The following is a 22,116-nucleotide window of genomic DNA, read 5'->3' as shown; positions in this document are numbered from 1 at the left end:
GGCCACCAGAGTTGGATGTCACTCCTATTCCAGCTTCTGGAGTGAGAAATTTAGGTATTTGGTTGGACTCTGCGCTCACCTTCATGGATCATACTAAGAAGGTGGCTGCCACGTGCCATGGCATTCTGCGGGGAATAAGGCCGGTTTTAAAGTATTTTGATCCCCCTACCAGACAGCTTGTGGTCCAGGCCTCAACTCTATCTCGGCTGGACTACGGCAGCTCGCTGATGTTAGGGGTGAATCAAGCGGAGGCCTCTAGGCTTCAAAGGGTGCAAAACGCCGCGGCACGGGCCATTGTGGGCCTTCCCAGACATTGCTCAGTGTCTGGTACTATCATGGCCTTACATTGGCTACCGGTCAGACAGCGAATTAAGTTCAAAGCGCTGTGTCTGGCCTTTAAAATTTTGAAATCTTCTTCGCCGCCGGCACTTGCCAACCTACTCACTCCCTATATTCCTTTGAGATCCTTGAGATCGGAGGCGCTGCACCTGGCTGTCTGTCCACGTTTTAAACTGAGCAGAATGGGTGACCGCTCCTTTAGGGTGCTTGCGGCAGGTTTATGGAACTCGCTCCCGGTGCACATCCGAGCCCTTGATGACTTGCTCGCCTTCAGGCAGGCGATTAAAAATGTCTTGTTTCCCGTGTCTGAATAGTTGCCTTTTTCTTTTATTGTGTGTTATGTTATAGTGTCTGTCAAAGCGCCAGGACGCCCCTTTGCTGGGGCAGCTGTGCGCTATAAAAATATAAATAGCATAACATAACATAACATAACATAACTCCCTAAAACGCTCAATGTCCAAGCTTTTGTGTGCTGGAGTTCTCAAGAAGGCTGTCCCTTGGAGACACATTCCACATGGAGTGGAGCAATGGACTCCGGTTTGCCTTTCCACCGATGCCACTCTTGCTCTGAGTCCTGAAAAAGATCAGGAACTTCCAGACCCAAGTGTTATTTGTGGATCTGGATTGGGCTAGTAGAACGTGGTATCTGGAACTTCTGGGCTTGAGCATCTGTCCTCTGATCAGTCTACCTATCCGTGAGGCCTTTCTGTCGCAGCAGCAGAGCATGGTCTTGCACCTGGGCCTGTGCACCCCCTAACCTTCATGAATGGAGATTGAGCAGTGACGGTTATACTTCTTTTACTCCTTTCCGAAGTCGTTGAAGTTATCCTAGCAGCCAGGTGCCATCCATGAAATCTGTGCTTGCTGGGCGCTAGATTAAGTTTGTGACTTGGTTCCGTACACGTCAGACTGACTAATTGCAAGCCGAACTGTCAAATGTATTGTTCTTTTGTCTTTGGCCCTGCAAGGACTTGCTATGTGCACTGTTAAAGGTTATTTGCCTATCCTTTTTACGTGCACGGGACCAGCCATCCTTCTTTAAATCCCTAGTTGTGATTTGTTCCCTTAAAGGTTTGCACCATATGTTTCTGTCTGAACCCTTTACGAGGCATAAATCTGGTTCTCACATTTTACATATGCACCCCTTTTGAACCAATGCACAGTTGTCCATTCCACCTCCTCACCTTAAAAACATTTTTGTTGTTGTTGTGATATCATCCGCACGCCAGGTGAGTGAGCTCCAGGCCCTCCAGGCCAGTTTTCTTATGGCACCTTTTTTTCTGGAAAAACTAGTGGTAAGGACTCAAGCAACCTTCCTGCCGAAGATGATGATGCTTTTTCATATTGGAGAAGCCATCACTCTTCCAATATTGGTTGCTTCACCCCATCCCTCGAAAGCGGAAGAGAGACTCTGTCGCTTGGACCCCAAAAAGAGGATTGTGCTTTTACATCAATTGTACCAGTGCATCGTAGTGAATGTTCAGCTCTTTGTAGGGTTCTTAGCAGAGCTTTGAGTGGACGATCAGCTCTTTGTGAGTTCTCTGGGGCAAAGAAGACCAAGATGGTATAGAAACAGACCGTCTCATCCTCATTGAATGTATAATCAGCTCTTTGCACTTATTTTCACCAGAAAACCCCACAAAGTGTTGCAGAAACGGTCCATCTCACTAAGGATAGTCTTTGTTTTAGGACCTGCTGCGCACTGGCTATGAAGCAGCCTCCGGATGGTCTGAAGGCTTGTTCCACGAGAGCAAAAGCTGCTACCACTGCTTTGGCTCGGAGTGTGTGTCCTGGATAGCTGCCAAACAGCTACATAGGTATTTGTGCACACACTCATGAAGCATTTTTACCTTGACTAATTACCTGTCCCCTTTTCCTGGGTCTGGAGCACAAAGCGCCGGGACACTCCTTTGGAGTAGCCGTGCGCTATAGAAGACCCAAAATAACATAACATAACATAACTTTATTTTGAATTGAGTGTTCTCATTTTCATGAAATGTACGAGTGTGAATTTAAACACACGTAGCAATGTAATTTTGAGACGTCTTTGCCATGTGGTTCAAGTGAGCGTTACATAGTTGCATAAACATAGGTGAAAGACTGACATGATGTAACAATGTGCAAGTCATGAAACTTTTCTGTGTCCACACATGAGGGTTAAACCTGTAACCATAACAACCCTAAGCCAATTGAAACTTGTAACACAAGAAACACCTATGAAACTATGTAACACACATATGTATATATAGTGCAACAAAATGACAATGCAGATGTAGTGAACAAGGCGGGAGCAAGCCGCCGAAACGCGTCTATGCAGCAAATGAACCATTAAATACCGTTTGGATTATGATTCACGGATCAGCGCCTTATTTTGATGGGAAGTTTGGTTTGGTGACAATATATATATATATATATATATATATATATATATATATATATATATATATATATATATGAAACAAAACTCGTTCCGGCACAAGCCTGTGCCACCAATTATTCCAATCAATCGGTAAAAGAAAGAACGAAGAGCTGAACCCAACTTCAGTGCTTACAACAGGGTGTTTATTGAAGTATGTTTCTGAGCCTGTCCGCCATTACGCGTTTCGACTGTTCCTACAGTCTTGATCACATGGTAAGGTCACATTACCTAGCATTGGATTTATATAATCAACACAAAGGGCGGACTAAAATTATCACGCCTCCTTTTTAAGTTCTGTGAGCTTTTTACAAGAAAACAAACAAAGGACTATACATAAAGAGCCCAAAGTATGTACAATTAAGAACCAATCGAACTCATAGTGAGTATATACATTTACAAAACTATAATACATTTTGCAAAGTACCACATATTTACATATTTACAATAAATAAATAAATATATCTATCGTGCTTACCATGAACTAATATTTAAAGTTCATAGAACAATTCTCAGTTTTTCTACTGAAAAAAGCTCAAAAAAGATTGAATTTACCCCACAGTGAGGTTATTCTAAAGTGCTTAGTGCTAATTCATGATATTTGAATTATAATGAAACATTAGAATCCAATGCAAAAAGGTAAAGAGCAGCAATTACTACATAGTGCAAATAATGAGATAAAGTGTAAGTGCTATTTTTCAGTGCAAAATATCAAGTAATTAAAAGCATTCAACATTGACCCAAAAACATATTCTATGCACAAAAACTTATAGTAGGAGCCCCTACTAAAGCCGGAAATAGAACTCCAAAACCTGAAATGTATACCCAGTGAGTTGAAATTATCCGAAAATTACAGGCTATGGGATCTGGAACTATGGAGAACTATTAAGTCACATTTGATGAGAACAATTTATTGGTGACTATAAGAATCCCATAAACATTATGTATGTGTGATTCTCGGTTAGTATTTATATAGATGTTATTATAAATGGGTATGTAGATCATAAACAGGTATACAAATCCTCGCTAGCGTTGAGTCCCGCTGGAGTACGACTGTCTAATTCAAGAATATATCTTGTCTCCAGGACCCTAAGAAGTGCATCCCTATTGACACCCCTTTTCAGTGGCAATACACTATCTATGACATAGTATGTTAAATGTCTAGGGTCACTGTCATTAAATATCGTTTGGATTATGATTCACGGAGTCAGCGCCTTATTTTATGATGGGAAGTTTGGTTTGGTGAATATATATATATATATATATATATATATATATATATATGTATGTATATGTATGTATATGTATGTATATGTATGTGTATGTATATGTGTATATATATGTATATGTGTATATGTATATGTATATGTATATGTATATATATATATATATATATATATATATATATATATATATATATATATATATATATCCCGTCCCGACGTTGTCCGGGAGCAATTAGGCTTCAGGGCTCCCGCCTGCCCTGACGTTGTCCGAGGGTCACTGTCATTAAATATCGTTTGGATTATGATTCACGGAGTCAGCGCCTTATTTTGATGGGAAGTTTGGTTTGGTGACAATATAAATAAATATATATATACACATACTAGCAGCCCGTCCCGACGTTGTCCGGGAGCAATTAGGCTTCAGGGCCCCCGCCTGCCCTGGCGTTGTCCGTGGGTCCCCCGGAGCCTTCCTCCATATATTGCAGTATTATACCTCTATGTTTACTTTGTACGCTTTTGTAACATGCACACGTCACATTTTCCTCCTGTAATGCACCGTTTGGCTCACTTTTGTAATGCTCCGTTTGCTTCATCTTGCTCACGATGTACGCTTTTGTAACCTGCACACGTAACTTTTTCTTCCTGTAATGCACCGTTTGGCTCACTTTTGTAACGTTCCGTTTGCTTCCTCTTGCTCACGATTGTCATTTTTGCTTCATTTTTCCGCCGCTCACCGCTTCTAAATAAATACATGTATAACCTACCTCATCCGCCGCTCACCGCTCCTCCCCGCCTGTCCGCCGCTCCTCACCGCCTGTCCACCGCTCCTCACCGCCTGTCCACCGCTCCTCACCGCCTGTCCACCGCTCCTCACCGCCTGTCCGCCGCTCCTCACCGCTCCTCCCCGCGCCATGTCCGCCGGTCCTCCTCGCGCACCTGGACGCCGTTCCTCCTCGCGCTCCTCACGTCAGCACGCACACTGCGGCCGGCGCTTCTTCCAAGGGACTACTTTTTTTCAGTAAATTTTTTAAATAACTTATGTTTATTAAGTCTATATAGCCTATGTCCATTTGCACACCCTCACGATTACAACGATGTATCGGGTGTGTGGATTGGCCCTGTGGTTCCCGAGTTTACCCGCCTCAAAGGTTCAAAGTTCTTCCTTTATAATAGTAGTATAGATATATATATATATATCAAAAGGTGTCCCCTCAAAAAGAACCACACGCAGGAGGAAGGAGTATGCGCTTTAATGGCAACAAGCACAGCAGGAAAACAGGTATTTCTCTCAAAGTCTTTAGCCCTGAGCCCAACGCGTTTCGTGCTTCACACACTTAATCATGGGCTGGCTTGAAGAAACACACGCCGCACCTTGCATGGCACCAAATACCCTGAGGACCCAGTGGGCGTAGACAGCACTGCTGCCTGCCGGTCCCTGTAGTGCCTTGTAGTAACCCTCAAGTGAGTGGTGCCTGGCGAAGTCCCTTTAAAAACAAATGTCAACCCCAGTGGGTAGAGAGCAAAGTCCCAGGTCTTGCCTGCTCATGTGTTAAAGACTTTGAGAGAAGTACCTGTTTTCCTGCTGCTGCTTGTTGCCATTTAAGCGCATACTCCTTCCTCCTGCGTGTGGTTCTTTTTGAGGGGACACGTTTTATTGTGGATATATATATATATATATATATATGTGTGTAGTTGTGGATTAAGAATAGTAATTCAATACTTACCTTCTTGATATTTTGGTTCTCTAGATTTTTGACACAATATTCTGTCCAAATGATATTTTTGTCATCGATATTCTATCAGACATCCGTTGGGTGACGCTTCTATACAGCTCTCTCATTGCTTCTGTAGAAGAACTGAAGGGACCATCAGTCGCCTACTGGTGTGCAGCAGCACTGCTTTTTGAGTTGTCCAAATTCCAGCTGCCACCTGGGAATATACACAAGGTGAGAAATCTGTGTTTAGTATCCAGCAGAAAGAGCATTACCAAAGGCAAGTAACTTGTTACATTTCTTGGACAGACTATATCCCCAACACCTGGTTTGGCTCTTTCAGTTAGCTATATTTTTTTAATATCGCAAACTGAATTTACTGGCAGAAAAGAAAGCAGCACAGAGCATAGTCTGAATATTTGTTTTTCAACATGGTTCACTGTAATCTCACTTGAACCGTTTGGTTAGCTTGCACTTGCAGAGTTTTGTCCTGCATGAATTTATTGGACCAGATTGAACAGTATTATTTAATATCAGTTTTTATATACTTTTTGAAGTAAATGCTGTCAAGTATTCCCACATTTCTATTGCTCACTTGCATCATTTAGTGTTTCATGTAATAATTGTGAGAAAATGTAATTTTGAGTGCTGTCAATCAAAATAGAAAGCAGCACAGAACTTGTAGTTGTAGCTGCCAGGAGCATTGAGTAGTGGTTATCATGTGAGATAAAAATATTGAATAAATGAAATCATACTTTAGCTACCCTTCTACATAAATGAAGGCCAGGTGAGGTCTGGCCTGGTTTGAACCGTGGTAGTCTTGTCCGAGTCTGTGCAGATTGGGCACAGGGATCCTTGGCCCTTCTCTGTGCGGCTGTGGAAACCAGGGAGATAAGGGGTGTAAGGTTGCTGTAGGAAGCCATCAGGAATCGAAGGAATGAGGTGCAAGTAGAAGGATGAAGGACGATTTAGGGTAGGGCTTGAGAAGAAATGGAGGTGCGGAAGTAATATTAGTATTGCGAAACCCTTAGACATTTGCCCTTTTTTAAGCCAGGTGACTTAAAAGTGAACCCTAGAAACGTATTAGTTTCTATCACACATGTATTTGAGAAATAGATTGTAATGGCGAATCATATAGCAATCTTGGAGTGATGTTGATGCAGGAGTCAGAGTGTAAGAGAGATTTAAAATTGTAATGTGCTTCATATGTATATTTAGTCGTCATGCCACAAGGAAGTTGGAGGTGTGGCAGGGAGGGAGACTCTGAGGGTTCGGGAATAGTGGCTCTTGGATCTACGGCATGGTGAGGGAACAGCACCAGCAATGGGATGTGTCAGGGCACTGGGGTAGTGTGAGGGGGAGGTACATTCAAGGCGTATAGGTATGAAGGAACAATTGCATGAGCTTAGTAGTTGTCGGGGGGACAGTTGCAGGCTTGAAAAGGTGTGGGTGGAGGGAATGTTAGACTTAGGTGGGGTGGGGGGGGTCATACCCTACTAGAACAAGGTGATGAAATCTAGTGGGAATGTTGTAAGAGGGGAGCTGATGGTGTGCCTGGGGATGGATTCTTGTGACACCATAAGCGTTCATGGGTGCAAGACCGAGCACCATGCTCAAAGTCCCACAGGTCATGCCTGACGAGTTAAAGCAAATTTATGTGGACCCCATCTTCTTGTGGGAGAAAAAAATCTCACTATCTCCCCATTTCTCCTACTGAATTTGCACCAAATCAAAGCCAAAAGAATGAATGTGTTGTGTGTTTGTTTATATTATTCTTGTGCTGTATTTGTTACCTTAGACCTTACAGAGAAATGTATTGAACATCTTTCATCTCACAATCGACCAGTAGTGTATGTGTGACCAAAGATTTTATCTACAAACTCATCAAAGACAAAACAAGTAGGTCATTGTTTGTACTTGTATTGACCTGTTAACCACTAGCAAAGTGGATTTTGGTGGTTAAAGTGGGATTGTGGAAATCGGGAAATAATGTAGTAGAACATTAGAATTATTGGGATATTTAGGTCTTTCCAGTCACATCTGCTCCAAAAACCTGAGGGTTTAAGGTTGCATTCAGGTAGTATAGAATCCTTTGTGACCTTTCTAATACTCCTAAAGACGAAAACTGAGGACCTAATTAGAGGCTGTCATATAATTCAAATGCAGGAGAAAGCAGGAGCTTTTTCCAGCATTTGAATGACCGCTTTTATGTTTAAGCTGCACTCCTGAACCCCCCCAAAGTACATTTCTGCAGGTAACAGCTACTGAAGTGTGCATGGGGAGAAAGACCAGGAATGTATGAAAAGTAGAAAAACATGCAGGAATGGGTAAGCAAACATCAGTTGACGCCATGATTCTACGTGGTGATCTTCAAAGTTTGTAAAGCCTCCTGAAACTTTCCCCCGAGGGGATTTAAGAGCCGCATTTACCAGCAAACCCATATTGAGCGCCTTCATCTTTCCGCCAAGGATGCAAGTGCATGTTAGTTACATTGCGTATAATTTGAGTGGGAAATGAAAATATGTGATTTCTTAATGGCTGTTTGATGAAGATGTACTTGCTACGGTTGAATATTGCTTAATTAGTATGATAGCACTGTGCTGTTGGTATGTTTATTGAACTTTTACTGTGGGTACCCTGTCCTTTAGAAATGGCAGGATGTGACAAGGAGTTCACCATGAGGGGAAGAGTTGGGTAAACGTTTAACTTAGGCATAGTTGTTGGCCATTAAGTGTGCTTGAGAACAGATTAAGCAGATGGACGCATCATGACCTCTTCTGTAGCAAAATTACATTGCATGTAGCCTTTGACAGGCATAGATTATTTACGGAAGTTAAGCACTAAGTAAATGAACATCGTTTTGCACAGTCCAGTCCAGCTACAGAAATATTTCATGACCATCTCAAGGTGTATGTTTATGGGTATGCTTGCACACACTGACAGTAGCTAACAAGGACTGTCCTAGCCAGCTGTTCTCGCCTTTTAAAAATTATGCGGACTATTGACTGCCAATGCTTTTTGCTGATACTTTTCTACATCAGCAGAAAAAGGAAAAAAAAAATTACGTTTGCTGTTTTTGGGGGGGGAGGGGTGGTCGGGCATTGAGGAAGAAAGTGAAATGTGAAAAAACATGGTGAGTCGGGTGAAATGTAAAAAAGGTTTGATTTATACATATGCATGTGTCAAGGTGCTACAGCAGCCCATCATGATACTTTATATACGTGCATGCATCATCCACATGTGCATGCATCATCCACATGTGCATGCATCATCCACATGCGCATGCATCATCCACATGCGCATACCTATGGCATAATGCAGCCGCCATTTTTTTGATTTAAAAAGCAAAAAAAGAATAAAACGTGCGCAAAAGCACCTGTTGAGTAACGAGCGCCCCCCACCCTCTCAAAAATATGTAAAAAAGGATGTGACGGGGGGCACAATGGAGGAGTGGGAGGAATCGAACGCCATAGAGCAGTGGGAGAGTCAATGGAGGAGCAGGGTGTTCAAAGTATTTGAAAGCAGAAGGGAAGTAATGGTCTAGCTGTGGGGGGGCCTTTCTGAGCCACACAGAGAATGTGGGAGGTTTAAGGTGGGGAAGCAGCACACAATGGAGAGAGCAGGAAAATACAGACACTCCCATAGAGTGCTGAAAAAAAGGAAACAAGTAGTCCCCTAAATACAAGCGGAGGGAGGACGCAAGTCAATCGATCGCAACAAGTAATGAAGAAAGTTTTCACTGGGTGGGTACATTGCACTGTATTAAAGCCCAGAGATAATTCACATCAGGCAGCTGAATCTGTGTGTAGGCTAGACCTAAAAAGGAAGCTGGTCTAGCAGTGCAGGCTAAAACATTCCCAGCCTTGCAGTCTCTGTAAGACCGCACAATGAACCATTGTTCCTTAATGATCAGATAACCACTAATAGTTTTTGCCTGCCATGTCATCAGTCAGTGTACTAAGTATGTATTATAAAAGGTCTGTATTTGTCAAGTATATACATCCAGTGCCTAAAAGACTGCATACATATGGACGATTCCCTCGCTTCATGGAATTTAGTATTGACGTAGCAATATACGAAACAAATGCCTTCTTTTTGCAATCTTCTTATGAATTGATTGACGTTCCTACTGAATGGAAATGAATTGCCACATGATTATGAACAGCAAGGTTTGAGATGATACTTTTCTGATATGTTTTGTAATGCACAGCCTGGTCTCTTTTGCCATTCTGCACTCTCTAGTATTCTCTTCTCCTTGAATGCTTGTTACCTTGGAGCGATTAAAGAAAATGCAAATGCTTCTCATTACTGCAGCTGAAGCAGCTTTGCTCTTGATGTGGAGTGCGGCACACACAAATCCCTGTCGCTCTATAATCCTCTCTCCTTACAGAGTTCTTTCCAGGACACTTTGGAGTTCATGATGGCTAGCCGTGATTTTTGCAAGTCGTTCTGGAAAATCTGTGTAGAGCATCATGCCTTTTTCAGACTCTTCGAGGAACCCAAACCGAGGCCGAAGCCAGTTCTTTTCAGCAGAGGGTCCTCTTTTAGGTTCAGGTAATGTAACACGCTGTCACGTTCTCACTGTCTAGTGTTTCCTGCAAAAGTCTCTTGCTTTTTTCGGTGCCTTACACACATGTCTGTACTTTAGGATCAGTCTGTAATCACTAGCCTGCAGAAGACCCATAAATCTGTTATTACAAAGCAGTGGTTAGTACTTCAAAAGGATATTGCTGAAACATGCTCAGAGCCTCTCAACAAGCATGAATGGTAATATAGTGCTCCCAGCTCTTATCTTTGACATCTTCTGTGGTGAGCGGGCTGTTGTTTTTTCTCTCTTGCATTTGGTAACTTTGAGCAACCAACCAATGTCAAGAAGAAGTGTTCTTTTAGGAGTATTGATGCCTGGTGATTGCCCAACCCCATCCTCCAGCTCTAGTATCTAGGTGAAGTTATTTTTAGTGCAATCTGCATACTTTTTACTTGTCCTGTATTACACCATTTTTTTTCTGTTTTGTGTTTCTCTCTGCGGGTCATCAAATGGTCATCCCTAATGTTTGGTTCAGTGTGAAGATTACCTCGCCATGTCTGTATGAGAATTTGGTCTAGCCAGCTGTGGGATCAGAAGCTGTGATTTTTTTTTTCTACACACATGTTGTGCAGCTGTTTACCTCCCCTAAGAGCAACAGATGATGGAATGCTGACTGATTCATACTGTTGATAAAAACCATTACCTTTATCTAGCTTGTTAAGTTAAATGTGGCTACTTTTGTAGTGTGTTTGGGTTTTGTGGGCATGAGTGTGGTATGTCTTAGTCTGATTTCAAGGTAGGCAACTGACTGTTTCACAAAATTCGACTACAGGGAGATGGGGTCTTATTTTAGTACCCACCTCCCCCCACACACACACTTTTTGCCTGGTAGTTAATGCAACTTTGACTGAAGTGTAGTGGGTTCCTGCTAACCGGGTCCCCAGTACTAGTGTTCTTTCTCTAAAAATGTTCAATTGTTTCCCCTAATTGGAAAACGTTTAGCACCCTCTGTGAGACCCTAGTAAATGGTACCCATTGCACCTAGGGCCTGAGGTACTAAAGAGGGCCCCTATTGATTGCAGCACGAATTGTGCCACCCTAGGGGATCTCTCACCAAGAGCATGCAAGACTGCCATTAAAGGCTGCGTGTCTTGATGCAGACAGAAGTAAAAACACGACATGTCACACATCCCTGTGTGCCATGTCCCCCAACACTGCTTGTAATATTTGTAAGTCACCCCTACAGCAAGCTTGACAGCCATAAGGCAGGGTGCTTAATATTACATGTAAGGGCATACCTGCATGAGCAGATATGCCCATGTGCTGGTAATAGAAATGGGTAGCGTGGTGCAGAGCGGGAGGGCCAAACTCCAGAGGACATGTGCGACACAGTCTGTCATAGCACCCTTCTACAGCGCCTCAGAAACGTCGGAATCCAAGGAAAAGCACTGGAATGGATCACTTCATTCCTCACCGGAAGAACCCAGAGAGTCCGCCTCCCACCATTCAAGTCAGAGGCCACTGAAGTCATTTGTGGCGTGCCACAAGGATCTTCTCTCAGCCCCACCCTCTTCAACGTATACATGAGCCCCCTTGCGATCATCGCTCGCCAACACAACCTCAACATCATCTCCTACGCTGACGACACTCAACTGATCCTCTCACTCACCAAAGACCCTAACACCGCCAAAACCAACTTACACGAAGGAATGAAAGAAGTAGCCGAGTGGATGAAGCACAGCCGTCTGAAACTGAACTCCGACAAAACAGAAGTCCTCATCTTGGGCACCTCCCCCTCCGCCTGGGATGACTCTTGGTGGCCAGAGGCCCTTGGAAAGGCACCCATCCCGACAGACCACGCGTGGAACCTGGGCGTCATCCTGGACTCCTCCCTCTCGATGACCAGACAAGTCAACGCCGTTTCATCATCCTGCTTCAACATTCTTCGCATGCTCAAAAAAACATTTCGCTGGATCCCCATCGAAACTCGTAAAACGGTCACCCACGCACTGGTCACTAGCCGCCTGGACTACGGAAACACCCTCTACGCCGGTACCACTGCAAAACTCCAGAAAAAACTCCAACGCATCCAGAACGCCTCTGCCAGGCTCATACTAGACATCCCGCGTAAAGAACACATCTCTGGTCATCTGAAAACCCTCCACTGGCTCCCCGTAAATAAGAGGATTACTTTCCGCCTCCTAACCCACCCACACAAAGCACTTTACGAACTTGGACCTGAATGCCTCAACTCACGACTGTCCTTCTACACCCCCTCCCGTCAGCTACGATCCTCCAACCAAGCTCTTGCCACTGTACCTCGCATCAACAAAACCACCATGGGAGGCAGATCCTTCTCCTACCTGGCAGCTAAAACTTGGAACTCTCTTCCTACTCACCTTCGCCTTACTCAGAACCACCTAGCATTCAGAAAGCAACTTAAAACTTGGATATTCGACAAGTAATTCCCCACCCCCCCTCAAGCGCCTTGAGACCCTATGGGTATGTAGCGCGCTATATAAATCTTTTTGACTTGACTTTTGACTTAAAGCAACTACGCAGTACACACAGGCGACACACAAGTCACACTCCAAAAAGAGACGCTACACAAGGTTGTGTAAGAAAATTTTTTGTATTGTGTAAAACACAAGATCATAATCACAGTAATCTCTACACTGCGCCAACTGGTGCCAAGGCAATATTTACAGGGGGATTATATACATGGCAGGGCCAATCGGGCCGCTGCCAGAAACATTCCGAAGGACAAAGAATAAAGGTAAGTCCATCAGCCTCAATCCTTCAATAAAAACATCAGGGCGTGACATTAGGCCGGAACACCTGCAATGGAAACACCATGGCATCACAATAGGCATGAAAACTCATTAGGCACCAGAACCCATAAGGCCTATAACATTAGGTGTAAAACCATGAGTAAGGGCCACAACCTCATTCGCATAAAGGCACTAGGTCAGGTATGAACATTCGCATGAGGCATAAAATCAACAGCATAAATCAAGGTATGAGCCCACCCTAGGCATATAACATATTATGCTTCATATCAGCAGCAACCTAATTACATGGGGCATAAATCACATTAGATAAGGCATAACAGCAGCACTGCATGACATGACCTGGGGTGTAAGTCTATTAACACAAATCACCCTCGCATTTGGCAGAGGAGGCAACACCAACCCCATACAGGCACATTATGCATTCAAATAAGCTGGAAGTATATTAACAGCAGGGCATCACACCTAACATTAGCATGGGCCACCTTGGGCCTGAAGTAGGAGACGGCAACCTGAGCATAACAACAGTAACATTGAGGGAACAGCATTAGCCTATGGCCTCTCCGTAGCCGGACAACACTAGGCCCAACGCCGTCATTAGCACAAATGAGTTAGGCTAAACCACATTAGCACTGCACTTTATGTAAATACACCTTGAATAGCTGCCCCAAGGTTGCAGAATCGCTTCTGGTGCTACTGCACCTGGGGACCCCCATACTCGGGGGCTCTCAAATTACCAATGGCCCAAAACCAGCACTGCAAACCGGAGGGAAAAGCATTAGGTATCATCCTAGGTACAAATGCATTATGCAACAATATTATGCAAGAAATCATATGGGGCAATAGGCCTTGCCAGCATAAACACAGTTCGCCCCAATCGGGGGCACAACACTCTGAAACTGGCCTCTCTCTGGGGCTCAAATGCCTATGTCCCACAAAGTCAGGGCTGGCTGCAAAAACAGCAAAAAGCAAAGTGCGCAAAGCACTGGGGCAGGGTAGGAGTGTCTCTCACTCCTCTCTCTCTTCTCCTGAGGATTACAATGCCCCCCAATACATTGCAGCTGCCCACTGTCAACAAAGCAGGGAGGGGGAATCCAACACGCTGGAATCCCTGTGGATTTGGGGGTCTTTTGGCAGACCACCAAAGGTGTCAGGGTCACCCTATAGTCCACGGGGGTCCGGAATACAAACTGAGACCAACGCTGGAGCCAGAGAGAAAGGATATTTATTACAATCTCATGAGATGGAGAGGCATCAACAACAGACACCCATAGCTGTCTGAGGAGGCAGTCTGCAGAATGGTCTTACTTTACAGCTTATATACCCTTTATCCTGCCCCAGGCATGTAAGGAAGTTGTACCAATAATCCTTTATTGCATTCCTAAACAAATAGTCAATCTAGAGAATCAGCAGGTGAGTAGCCTTTGGGGGCTTTTGCAGGATATGGGCAAAACATTATAATTACATAGTACACAGAGGTCACTCTGATTAATTGGTACTGCAGGGCATAGCATGATTACATGTTAAACAAAGGTTACTCTGATAAGCACAGGTAACGGTGAGGCCCCTGCTGGGTGTAGGCGAAAAGCATGTTTATACAATTGAGTCCACAAATATTTAGCTGTTTACCACTACAGGGCACAGATGATGGGTATGTTTACACGGCAAGCAGAGATAGGCCTGTTGATGGACGCCTGCAGGGCGTAATGTACAGGGTGAGGACGATAAACATCAGAGAAACTCCTTGTCCGACTGGTTGAGCATGTGCTGGTCAATTTGTGGCAGGCCAAAGCACGAACAGAGTGTCCGTGCAGGAATGTAACAGATCAAAAGTGGAGTTCCAGAGTGTTCGTGAGACAGAGAGAAAGTCAGTCATGAAGGTTAAAGCACAAAATGGGGGAGTGAATGGCAAGATAATAGATATACTTTTATACAGAGTACAAAATGGCTGAGCGAGTGTCAAGATAAAAAGTCTATTTTCCACATCCCCTCGTAGCGCTTTAGAATCCCGGCGCTGCAGACGTCCGCTCAGAGCAGTCAATGCAAATATGGTATTCTGGCTGCACCCCAATGCAGCACACACGCAGGGGAATTGAAATATAGCGCTTTGACAGCACAGCCCTGCAGGCGTCAGCTCCTCTTCCCCTGGCACCTTGAATCTAGTGCTTGCAAGGCACTAGGTCCCACTAGAAGCTTTAGGGACAGAAGATAGTGTGCCTCTTCTGGTAATCAGGAAAACAGTGCCCACCAGGCGCTAGAGTGCAGGCAGAGCAGCACAGTCACTTCAAATATGGCGCTCACCAGGTGCTAGGTAACTCACAGTTCCCGGGGTCCCACCCATGGGAGTAGCGCCCACGCTCCTCACATCCTTGGAGTACAGGCAGTCGAAGTGTAGCACTCACTAGGCGTTAGGGCAGCAGAGCAGGCCAGGCTGGGCAAGATCAGCAGACAGTGGGCTCTAATCAGTACAGGACAGCAGCTCCTAGAACCAGTCAACTCCCATAAAGTGGCACTCCTGACACAGCAGTTTTCACTCCAGCGAAGGCTCTCACTGGCCCTGTGGACAGCAGAGGGGTACAGATGGGCTCAGGGGCCAGCACACAGGCCCATCTGGCGGTACCGCCTGGCAGAGTGTCTGTCCCCTCTCATTCCAGTCCACCCTCAGTATGAGCACATGGCATCTCTACTGCTCTACATATACACCCCTCCTCCCACCTACCAGAAAGAGCTAGAAGTTTCTAGAAGGTCCCTGGCAGTTCCAACCTCACTGTCAATATTGTGGCAGAGACGATAACCTGAAGGGAAGTTGAAGTGAGGAGGGAGACAAGTTTTCGCAAACACCTCAATAGCCCTGTACAGGTACCAACCACTGCCGACACTTGGTTGTTCATAGAAAGGTCGGCGTCGATTTTGATGCTCAGGCTTCTAACCACTAGGACTGGGTAGGGATGACTCCCAATTCCCGCAACCAAAACAGGTCACACCAGGGGCTGTTGATGTGTGGGACAGCTAAGATTTCCGTCTTATATGGATTTATTTTAAGTGAGTTGTCAGTCATCCAGCTCGCTGTGAAACGCAGCACCTCTTGTACGTGTTCCTGAGTAGCACTGGAGTTGTTAATCCGTACAAGTAGCTGGGTGTCGTCTGCATAATTGAAGACCTGGCAATCCAATTGGGCCAAGATCTCCACCAATGGTTGTAGGTATGGATTAAAGAGCAGGGTGGACAGCGCCGAGCCCTGCGGGACACCACATACCAAGGGACCGGTGATCGATACCTGATCACCTAACTGTACCCTCTGCGTCCGGTTGGTCAAGAAGGATTCAAGCCATTGATAGGCAGGTCCCTCGATTCCCACATTGGCAAGACGGGACAGGAGGGTTTTATGGCTGACCGTATCGAATGCCGCTGACAGATCTAATAAAATCAGGGCACTCGATATTTTCTTGTCAGCCATAACCCTCATCTCATCCAGAACAGATAGCATCACCAGTTCCGTACTATGATGAGCTCTAAAGCTAGCTTGTCTAAGATGTAACAGTCTATGTTCCTCAAGAAAGATGGAAAGTATTTTGAGGACATGTTGTTCAAGTACTTTAGCTAAGTACAGGAGCTGGGAGATTGGCCTGTAGTTTTTAAGGATAGAGGCATCCACACCTGACTTTTTAAGTAAGGGGATAACTCTAGCCTCTTTCAATGCGGGAGGGAGGGAGCCTGTTTCCAAAGAGGCATTCAGTAGCTTGAGAATAGGGCCTTTAAATCTGTTTTTATTAGATTTTTAGAAGGGTTACATCTGTATGAAAGACAAAATACATCATATAAAGCCGACCATATTTAGAGCCTTCTATCAATACCGAATAGACGTTACGGATGAGCAGGGAGTGTTCGAATATGTATGCTGGTGATATTCTTGTCTCAGTTGCATATTGAACCTCAACAGGTGGGTCATATCAGTGAAGATTAAAGCCACTGTACATGGTGCATTGTACTGAGTTTTTACAGGTCATTCATCTCGGGCAAGTGCACAGATGTTATAGATAAAACGAACAATAACTCGAAAACCAGCAACAGCTGCTTAGTCCGACTTCTGGTTGTACGCTCCTCACTTAGTCCCCCCTGTTCCCCCCTCCCCCCCCCCCCCCCCATACTCCCTAAACCCTAATAGAGCACTTTGAGATTGCATGGCAAGCCCCTGTCCACTCATAAGGGAACCCCGGGACTCTTTACATGGTATATAAGGTTCTTGATATATCAAATAAAGAGTCTGCTTCCTATATCCACTTTTTGAAAGTATTGTCATGGAATCCAACAATTTAAATGTACTACACTACGAAATACTCTCTCAATCTAAACTGCAGCCTGTACTACCCTCTCACAGTTTGGGATTACGAAATACTCTGAATCTAAGATGGTCTGAACTACCCTTCCGCTTAGCCCATATACAGAATGTCAGAATGCTGCCACTGTTTTTGATGCATGTAGTTTCAGGTGCTCTCTATCAAGCACATTCTACACTTGTGGTCACGAGTTATTGATTTTTGTTTTGCCTTTTTTCTTTTTTTACCTATATATTCCAGTGGCCGAACTCAGAAGCAGGTTCTCGATTACGTGAAAGAGGGTGGACACAAAAAAGTACAGTTTGAACGGTGAGGAGAATGAAATACTGGAGTTTTATTCAAATTTGACAAATCAGCGAAAATATTTTTGCATTTTGAATAAATTGTTATGAATTAAGCTAGTTCGGCAGTCGACAAACAAGTGCATTAAGAATTGCAGGAAGGGTGTGTGAATTGGAGCATACCAAACCTGTGGTAAATTCTTAAGCCAAATTCGGACTCGTAATACTGCATACTCTCTTTATTTAGAAGAACATTATAAATGCAAATTATAGGACTGTTTTTGTCTTTCATGGATTAGTGTGATCTGGTAGCCAGCATGCTTAGGTTGTTTGAAAGCTGTCAGAGGGCTTCTCACGGATGTTTATTTTGTTGTCATTGCCATAAAATTCTCATTGACCGTGTTGCAACTATTGTAACAGCAAAGAGAAAAGCATTAACTCTCCGTGCACAGCTTGTTGTCCGTTTTGTTTAATTAGCATTTGTGTCATGCCCAAAGGTCCTTTTAAGCTCGTCGAGGTTCCGGACTTGGGAGAGGGGTCGTGTTTTGTATTCTACCGTTCTGCTCCTAACATCTTAATGTGATTTTTCCTAGGAAACACAGTAAAATCTGCTCGATCAGGAGTTTAGCCGCACAGCCTTCAGACCAGCCTCCAGAGGTGCCAAAACAAGTTAGTAACTGTATTTAAATTCTCTTTGATACACTAGAAGCTGCTCTGCTCGCCGGGCATTGCAAACGCTTTAGGCCAGCGGTAAATTTAGCAAGTTTATATTTTAAAAACTGCATGACATGGCAGTAGCAACATTGACTGGTTGGTGTTGTGCCATTCTATTTTTCTTGTTGCATAGTCTGTCCAAGGCCACCTGAGCGCACATCTTATCACAACACAAAGAACCCTGGTTGTAAAGATGCATAGGAAACCAGGGATCAGGTGGAGATTATACAAAAAAATAAAGAAAAGGCCTTGGTTGCGCAAACGGACTAGATGCTCAATTTGTTAAAAAGAAGTTAATCATGAAATAAAAGAAATGCAGCTAATTAATAGTATGACAAGAGGTAAAAGAAAAAAATACATTGTTAGAATGACTGTAAAATGTTAGCAATGAACAGCTGATGCTAGAAATTGAGCTGGCTGTTTTGAATGGTAAAACACTGCTAAAGTGGGAACTTAAGCTGTATGTAGTTTTCTGCTTTCTGTAGCACTATACCAAAAGTACTCTATGCGGTAGAACCACAAGAAAAACAAAACAAGAGCATTACTTCAATAGCCACCGACCCCGTTAGGAAATTGGCTTGATCTGACAGAATGTGCTTCAGGACGCTTTATACTTGAGTCATTTACCAGGTCTTAGCTCCTTACCTTTTATTCTTAGGGCAGGATTGTCACCTTAACACACTAGAAACACCTATCACTGGTCTGACTTTCTGTTCAAACTGGTCATCTTTATTCTGCCAGAAAGATATGCAAGACAAAGTGCTAAATGCAGTAAGAATTATGAACCCAATACAATGGAAGACAATTGTGGTAAAGTATTTTTACTTACCTCCCTTAATATACCAGTCAGAGAGGTGTCCCTGGGTACCACAGATAGAACCTTAGTCTGCCCAATGGTAAATGGACAATTACCTATACGGGGGTGAAAGCTGTAAGTAGGCGGGGGCATTCTGATGCAATTAATGAGTTCTTTACTGTACCAGACTGTCCTGTAGTTGGGTGCAATAAAGTGAAAAGTGTGGGTTTATAAACAGGTTGTTATAATTTGGTGTGAAAATGAAACTACAGAAACAATGTCCATGTAAAATTAAAGACCATAAAAAAATGAAAAAAAGATTCCCAAATGCAACCAAAATCACTTTTGTCCAAGGATCAGGCTTGGTTACTTTTACTGTTCAGGCTCTAGCACTAGCATATTTTGTGACACCCCTTACGTGTGGACATGTTTGCAAGTTTTCATTTGTGGTCCAGATTTCTGCAGGTTACGTTTTTGAATCATTATTTGTGCAGTCATATTTTTTGGTCTATATTTTCACTGGACAGTGTTTGAAGGTACACACTCCAGCTCCTTTTACAGCTCTTGAGAATGAAGATAAAGAAATGGAGGAGGCATCTACCTAGAACTTTTGTAAGAGGGCTGACTGTCTTCTATACAGTGTAACTCTCTACTAATGGCATTTTCACCCAACAACCAGAAAAGAATAGTCTCTTGCAAGGGCTGTCCCACATGTTGGTTAACAGTCAGTCATAGATGTATTCAACCTAGAAGAAATATTTAACATGCCAATAATCCACATTTATATTTACAGCATCTCTTTAAAAAGTGCAGGTTCCGTTAGATAATTCAGTCAAGGCCATTTCTTTAATTTCCCATGCTTAAGTAGTGCCGAGCAAAGAGGATCCTCATTTCTGCCTACTGGCCCCTTAAGAAATGGTATCCACATGTGATCCCGCTTTCCATCCCACCACACAAGGCTTCTGTTCCTCGCATGTGGTTGGATGGAAAGACCTTTCCAAGATCTTCAATAGAGCCATCACCCCCAGCCGACCATCACTGAACTTTGCTCTTGTGTACCTTCTCTATGGCCTTTTCCAGCTCCCCCTAGCCAATGCCAACCCATATTTCTTCACCACATTTAAATGTTATTAAGTTGAATAGAAACCTTCTCTACTGTGTCTTGTAGTGTCCAAATATTTAAAATCTGATGATCACAATGGGCCTCCTTATCCAACTTCTCATCTGTAGATCCAAATTATTAGAAGCCTTTCAGATTCCCATCTCCATGTGTCCTTTGTGTTCTACCTTGAGGGTTAAACTTTGATATTTCCTCTCAGGAAAGCCATCAAATAAGGCCTCGAGCCATAGGGTAGAAAGCCTTTTGACGGACCAAACAGTCATTTTAAGAATTTGTGCATGTGCTTTCTTTAAGTATTGTGATATTTCTGTCTCCCTCAAAAAGTAAGTGTTCAATATTTATCGTCCTCTTGTTTCTACGTCAAACAAAAAGTTCACTAGTGAATGACACAAAGGTGCCTGTTACCAATCTGATGAGCTTAAGATGCATTAATTAAATTATTGCATGCTAATATCGTGTCTGTGCTTGATGAGGTGTTGTATAAGAATCAATAGTTTCACTCTGGAAGTTCAGTTCTTGATAAATATTTGTGAAACCTTTGGTCTGAGTTTGTGTTTAAGTTCTTAATGTCTCTGTTTGGTACTCTCATTCCTGACCTAATCATATAAAAAATCAAATTTCCACCTGGTACTATTTTGGGGAAAATGCGCTAAAAGTTGTAATGTGACCAGAGCAGTTCTGTGCATGAGTAGAGGGGAGCTTGCCACTGAAGATTCCTGACTCTGTCTCGGCACAAGTTAATCTTGAACCTTCGAGCCCAAAGTGAGTCAAGTTGTCATGTGTCTTCTACCTCCCACCCAAGCTCTAACCTCATGGCCCTGATGAGGGCTGGTAGCCCGAAACCGGTCCCAGGTTGCTTGTTTCCAGTCTAGGGAGGACATGGCTTGGCAGTTCGGGCTGGACTGTTCCCATGAGGCACATGACTGATTTGCATATATCTGTCTGAACTGGGGTGGCGAAGTGAGCTAAAGAACGATGATGGATTCAACCCAGATCTGTGTGCTGGGGTGAGTGTCTGAAAAATTTCAGTGCTCCGGCCATCATCTCCTTGTTCGCCCTAAGTTTGCAGGGTATGCCCAGAAGTGGGTCCCTTGCTCACTTTGCCACTGGATTCAAACTAGCCTGGCTGATGAGGGCTGTTAGCCCGTAAGTGGTCCCAGGATGCTTGTTTCCGGTCCTGGGAAGTCATGGCTTGGCAGTTCTAGCTGGACTGTTCCCATGAGGCACAAGGTCAAGACTGATATGCATATAATTGTGTCCGAACTGGGGTGGTGAAGTGAGCTAAAGAACGATTATGGATTCAACCCAGATCTGTGACCGGGGGTGAGTGTCTGAAAAGTTTCAGCGCTCCCGTCCATCACCTTGTGTTTGCTTTGTTCGCCCTAAGTAGGCAGGTTATGCCCAGACGTGGGTCCCTTGCTCACTTTGTCACTGGATTCAAGCTAGCCTGGCTGTTGAGGGCTGTTAGCCCAAAACCGGTCCCAGGATGATTGTTTCCTGTCCAAGTAAGACACGGCCTGGCATTTCAGGCTGGACCGTTCTCATGAGGCATATGGTAAATATTGATTTGCTTATAGCTGTGTCTGAACTGGGGTGGCCAAGTGAGCTAAAGAACGATGATTGATTCAACCCAGATCTATGACTGGGTGTGAGTGTCTGAAAAGTTTCAGCTCTCCGTCCATCATCTCCTTGTGTTTGCTTTGTTCACCCTAAGTTGGCAGGGTATGCCCAGATGTGGGTCCCTTGCTCACTTTGCCACTGGATTCAAGCTAGTCTGGCTGATGAGGGCCTAGGATGCTTGTTTCTGGTCCTGGGGAGACATGGCTTGGCAGTTCGTGCTGGACTGTTCCCATGAGGC

The 22,116-nt window shown here is 44.0% G+C and overlaps 1 protein-coding gene across 3 annotated transcripts in view; it reads left to right on the top strand.

Annotated features, from left to right (window-relative positions):
- FARP1 (FERM, ARH/RhoGEF and pleckstrin domain protein 1) overlaps positions 1-22,116 on the top strand; it is a 576,707-nt gene that overhangs the window by 368,406 nt on the left and 186,185 nt on the right. For all 3 annotated transcript variants that reach the window (XM_086947879.1, XM_086947877.1, XM_086947878.1), the window contains exons 10-12: positions 10,084-10,247; positions 17,588-17,656; positions 18,222-18,297. In XM_086947879.1, coding sequence (XP_086804005.1) covers positions 10,084-10,247; positions 17,588-17,656; positions 18,222-18,297 — 309 coding nt within the window. The remainder of the gene's footprint in view (positions 1-10,083; positions 10,248-17,587; positions 17,657-18,221; positions 18,298-22,116) is intronic.

This window comes from Lissotriton vulgaris (assembly GCF_964263255.1).
Source record: "Lissotriton vulgaris chromosome 8 unlocalized genomic scaffold, aLisVul1.2 SUPER_8_unloc_1, whole genome shotgun sequence".
NCBI lineage: Eukaryota > Metazoa > Chordata > Amphibia > Caudata > Salamandridae > Lissotriton > Lissotriton vulgaris.
Note: the sequence above shows the minus strand (reverse complement) of the source record. Positions and strands in the feature narration are given on the sequence as shown.